At 42.8% G+C, this 4,913-nt stretch overlaps 1 protein-coding gene across 1 annotated transcript; it reads right to left on the bottom strand.

Moving 5' to 3' along the window:
* Nucleotides 1-291: 291 nt before the first annotated feature.
* On the bottom strand, nt 292-4,695 carry LOC115408180 (zinc finger protein 75A-like). Its single transcript, XM_030118797.1, has 3 exons — nt 4,289-4,695; nt 3,031-3,327; nt 292-1,333 (listed from the first exon to the last, which is right to left on the bottom strand). The coding sequence occupies exons 1-3, from the start codon at nt 4,341-4,343 to the stop codon at nt 501-503; spliced, it is 1,185 nt and encodes a 394-aa protein (XP_029974657.1). The 5' UTR covers nt 4,344-4,695; the 3' UTR covers nt 292-500.
* Between the last annotated feature and the right edge of the window lie 218 nt (nt 4,696-4,913).

The following is a 4,913-nucleotide window of genomic DNA, read 5'->3' as shown; positions in this document are numbered from 1 at the left end:
ACGTGTACTAGGGGATCAAACTGAACTGCCTCATCCAGCAAAGCAGTTGGGTGGAACTGATGGAAGGTGGAAATGATGAACGGTCCACTCCCACAGGTACCGAAACATGGAGAGAAGCTACACTACAGTCTTGACCAGGATCCACAATGACATGGAGAACTTTAAGGGATCAAAGTTTTTTTGATACAATACTGAAGTGTCACCGTGAAGACGAGTCACTGAGGTATGAGTGCGACAATAGTCTGATGGAGAAACACTCTGAGTCCATGTAATTCAGCACATATGGAAATTTATTAAGATCTTTTTCGTGACAAACCAGAAACAATCTCATGAGTATTCAAATCAGTAAATTTTCCTTTAAACAGAATGACATCTTCTGATTTGGACTCAAGCTGGACTTCGTAAATGAGACCTCCCTTCGAGTCTTTCATGACCACACCCCTTTTTGAGTTCACGGTGCAACATTGAACTTTTCCCACCTGTCACAAAAACATGGCTTCTCACCTGTGAGTTCTCATGTGGCGCAACAAATTACTCTTTTGACTGAAACTTTTCAAACATGTTTTACAAGAATACGGCTTCTCGCCTGTGTGAGTTCTCATGTGAGTCATCAAATTACCCTGTTGACTGAAACTTTTCCCACATGCTTCACAAGAATACGGCTTCTCACCCGTGTGAGTTCTCATGTGGATCAATAATTCCTTGTGTTGATTGAAATACTTACCACAGATTTCACAAATTCTTTTCTTCTTGTCAGAGACAGTTCCTACATTCTGACATATTTGACGCTTTTTACCACATGCTTCCTCATACAGAAGTTTTTCACATTCATCCTGCTTCTCTGACTCAGGAAAGTTCTCCACACCGTCACTATGAAACATGCTGATTTTTTTCAGCTCTGCATTTACAGCTGATTCTGAGTCCAGATGTTTTTTCACATGGTGGACTTCAGAGTCCCGATGGAGGAACTGCTCAGTGTCTGAAACTTCTTCTGGTTCACTCAGGTAAGGCTGATCCTCAACAGAAGGAACCTTAAAGGAATCACTTTCAAACTTCAGTATGAGCTGCTCTCCCCCACGGCTGGTCCCCAGTTCCTCAATCTGTGGAGGTTCTGGTTCCTCTTCCTCCTCTTTAATCTGTAGAAGTCCTGCTTCTTTTAGATCTTGGATCTGTGGAGGTTCCAGTTCCTCTTGTTCCACTTTAGGCTGTAGAAGTCCTGGTTCTTCTTGTTTCTCTCTGATTGATGGAGATTCTGATTGTCGCTGCACAAGGCAGTAGTTTGTTTCCTCTTTAAAGAGCTGCTCCTCTCTACTGTCACGGCTCTGTAGGAGCTCTGCAAAGACAAACAAGTTCAAGATAAAAAGATTAGTTACACTACTTCAACAGTTCAAAGGAACGTGGAGTCTCTCCAGTATTGCTTGATGTTCACTGTTAGCTGCTGAACAGCTGGTGGATTAACAGTCAAAGATTTTAATTACCGTAACTTTTTTTCTAGGTGTGATATTCAATTATCTTCTCTCATATTCACGTAACATTCCATTCACTGTTCACCACGCTACCTGAGATGGAGAGATAATGTTCTCAAGAAATGCCTTTTCAAAAAAACACCCATGTTCACGGTTTTGGGCATGTGGGGAAAAAAAGTCATTTATCCACCACCCTCAACCCATAGATCCACCAGACACCCAAAAAACGACTGTCAGCTGCCACCAGCCCCCAGAGCACCAGGGTAGTTTCAGAGACAACAGAACTGCACTCTCATGTGAAGGAGAAGACCTGCAGCTATGTTTCGATGGACACTGTCAAGACCGAGAAATGTAGTTTTGAGGTTGAGCTGACGCTCCTTTGCCTTGTAAACCAGCCCCGCCCACTCCTCATCCGCGTTTGGATTTTGGAGTTGAGCTCAGTCTGGTAGGAGCCCATAGGAGGGGTTTTCACTCGGTCGTGAAACGACAGAGCCAATCAGCGTTGCCGCTTTTTGTTTTCAATTTTTTTTGACGAGTCCGGTGGCTAAACCGGAAGTGACGCTATCGCTGCGCGTAGCGGAGATGACGGACTTTAACTTTAACCATCGTCTGAAAGCTGCAATAAGTAAAGTTCTAGCCAAAATACCAAGAGTTACAACAATCAAGCAAGAGCGAGAGTCTCTGCTTAGTGAGTTTCTAACAGGAAAAGATGTTTTCGCGTGTCTTTGCATGTAAGGAAGCTAGAGCTAATGAGCTAATGCTAACCCTTAGAAAAGCGAATGCATTTTGATGACGTGTTTGTTTTGAAGCGCTGATTGGCTGAAGTCAGTCAAAGGAGTAACTGACCCCCCCTGCAAGAGGTTTCAATGGGCTCCTATCCAGACTGAGCCCAGCTACAAATCCAAATGTGTATGAGGAGTGAGCGGGTCTGGTTTACGAGGCGAGCCCATGCCACTCTGGCTTACACAATACACACCCATTACAAACTGCAAAAATGGCTGATAAAGCAAAAAAAAAAAAACCCTAAAAGTTCACACTTTAAAATTGGTTGGAGATAAGAAACAGCTGTTATTCCCTGGGTTAAAGCTAGGGTTGGCGATCTTGGAACATTTTTGAAACTTAATCATAAAATATACAATAAACAATTTTGGAGCTAAAACTGATCCCGGAGGAACACCCCAAGTGATACTGCTACATACTGAGTTGTGCTTTCCCATTTATACATTGGCACATCTCTCCGAAACAACTTTGAAACTAGTTCAGTAAAGTTCCACTGATACCATACCTCTCAAATTTTTCTTTCAATATTCTATGGTCAGTCGTGTCAAATTCACATTTTAAATCTATGAACATGGCGCCGGCCTATTTTACTTGTCAATGCCATTTAAGATCTCCTCTGAGTTTAATTAGTGCAAGGCAGGTTGAGCTGTTGGTCCTAAACTCATGTTCTACGAAAACCATAAGACACAACTCCTGCTTCTGTCTGCTGTGGATAAACCAAACAACCGTAAGATGGAGATTATCCACCAGTCAGATCAATGCGTTCATTCAGACTTCTCCATACCTGTTCTGTGTAACTTGATTTGAGGATTCCAGTCGATTTCCAGAAGTCTGCGCTGTCGATCAATCTCCTCTTCATACTGGACGACAGTTTGTTCAACCATGGCGAATATTTCCACAGCAGCAGCAGTCAGTCTCTGGGTGGTCAAGTCCCTCACAGAGTTGTGAGAATTGTCTCTTTCTCCATCAGTAACAGTCACCTCAACAAGATCCTCCTCCTCTTTAATGTGTGGAGCTTCATGTTCGTCCTGCTCCAGACTGGAGCTCGTCTTCTGGGTACCAGTGTGTCGCTGTGGACTCTCTGGAGGGAAACACGACAAAAGACACGGATGTGAAGGATGAGGATATTTTACAGTAAACATTTAAGATAGAAACATTTAGAAACTTTGCTCATCTCAAGGACACTGACAGTTGTGGTGGTGTTTAAAAAACACATGAGTCAACTGTTTGGATGCAACATCAGCTTCCCTGAGCTCCGTCACAGTCCAAACATCCCCAGCTGACTGATACCAGCTGTTTGACGTTATTAGATTAATCTAGAAGGTATTTTCCTTTCATAGTTTTGGAACTTCTTTTGAGCTTCAATTTCTTGTAAAGCTGCATTGATGGACTGGAAGGGAAATTAGAGCTGTGTGCAAAGAAATTCTATTAGATGGGGTCATGAAGGTATCATCGCCACCTAACACCATGTTGGTATTGCTGGTTGAACATAGAAAAACCTGAATATAGGTATTATATGGACTGATACAGTGCAAGGCTTTAACAACCATTATTAGTTTTAATAACATTATTTAATATGCTGAGGGCTCCAGCGACGGAGGAGAAGAGGGAGCCATTTTTTCATGCCACACTCCCCCAGGAATTATTCCCTGAAATTGTAGGATTTATTGAATCAAAACTGGATCAAAATGAAATGGAATTTTTGCTGCTGTCAGCTTTCTGCTGTTCCAGTTAGGGTGAGGGGATAGAAAGAGAGAAAAGGAGATTTTAACATTCATGCAGATGTTGACACTGACAGCCTCAGCACTGCATTCAGTTCAGTACTTGATACAAGTGGCTTTTCACAGAAGGTGAACAAACCTTCTCATTACTTCACACCATTGCTCTTGTTCTCACTTATGGGATTGACATTGATCAATTAAGAGTTTTTCCCCAAAACCCTGTACTGTCTGGTCACTTCCTGATATGATGTGTGAGTTTACAGTATCCTCTGTCAGAGGATACTGTGACCAAATTCATGGAAAAGATCCCATCAACATTACCTTCAGCCCCCCTCGCCCCGGATCCCCGAGGGTCGTCTTCTGAAGCCTCCTGCATTGATCCACCTGCATCGACCAAAGCAATCTGTCTGTCCTCTCCTTTTCTTTCTCTTCTTTCCTCTCATCCGCACCAGAATAGCAGAGCGCCGCCACCTCTGAGCCTGGTTCTGCAAAGGTTTCTTCTTTTAAACGGGAGTTTCTCCCTTCCACAGTCGCTTTACTTGCCTGTGTTGAACTGATGGATTTTCTCTGGGTGCCTTGAAATCACCGTGCTGCAAACGCCGCTATATAAACAAGGCTGAATTGAATTGAATTTAAGATTTGCGGTAATTTCCCAGTTTTATTGGTTGAGATTTGTTTATTTCCAACAACACGTGAATGTCTCATTATTCTGAAAGCCTTTACCGTAAAAGCTGCACAAACCACAGCCTCATAGTGAATTAGCTCACATCCAGACAGTGCACATCAATAAATCCTTCCGTTTGCAAACAGCACAGCCACCGTGTCTGCTCTTTCATACAGATCTGTTTGATGCTGAAGGTTTGTGATTTAAATCACTCCTGTTTCTTCATTCTAAACAAGAACCGCAGCCTTCTTTCCGTCTGCAGCTTCAAAAGAAATCCTCCTC

The sequence above is a fragment of the Salarias fasciatus genome, chromosome 20, assembly GCF_902148845.1.
Source record: "Salarias fasciatus chromosome 20, fSalaFa1.1, whole genome shotgun sequence".
NCBI classification, from domain to species: Eukaryota; Metazoa; Chordata; class Actinopteri; order Blenniiformes; family Blenniidae; genus Salarias; species Salarias fasciatus.
Note: the sequence above shows the minus strand (reverse complement) of the source record. Positions and strands in the feature narration are given on the sequence as shown.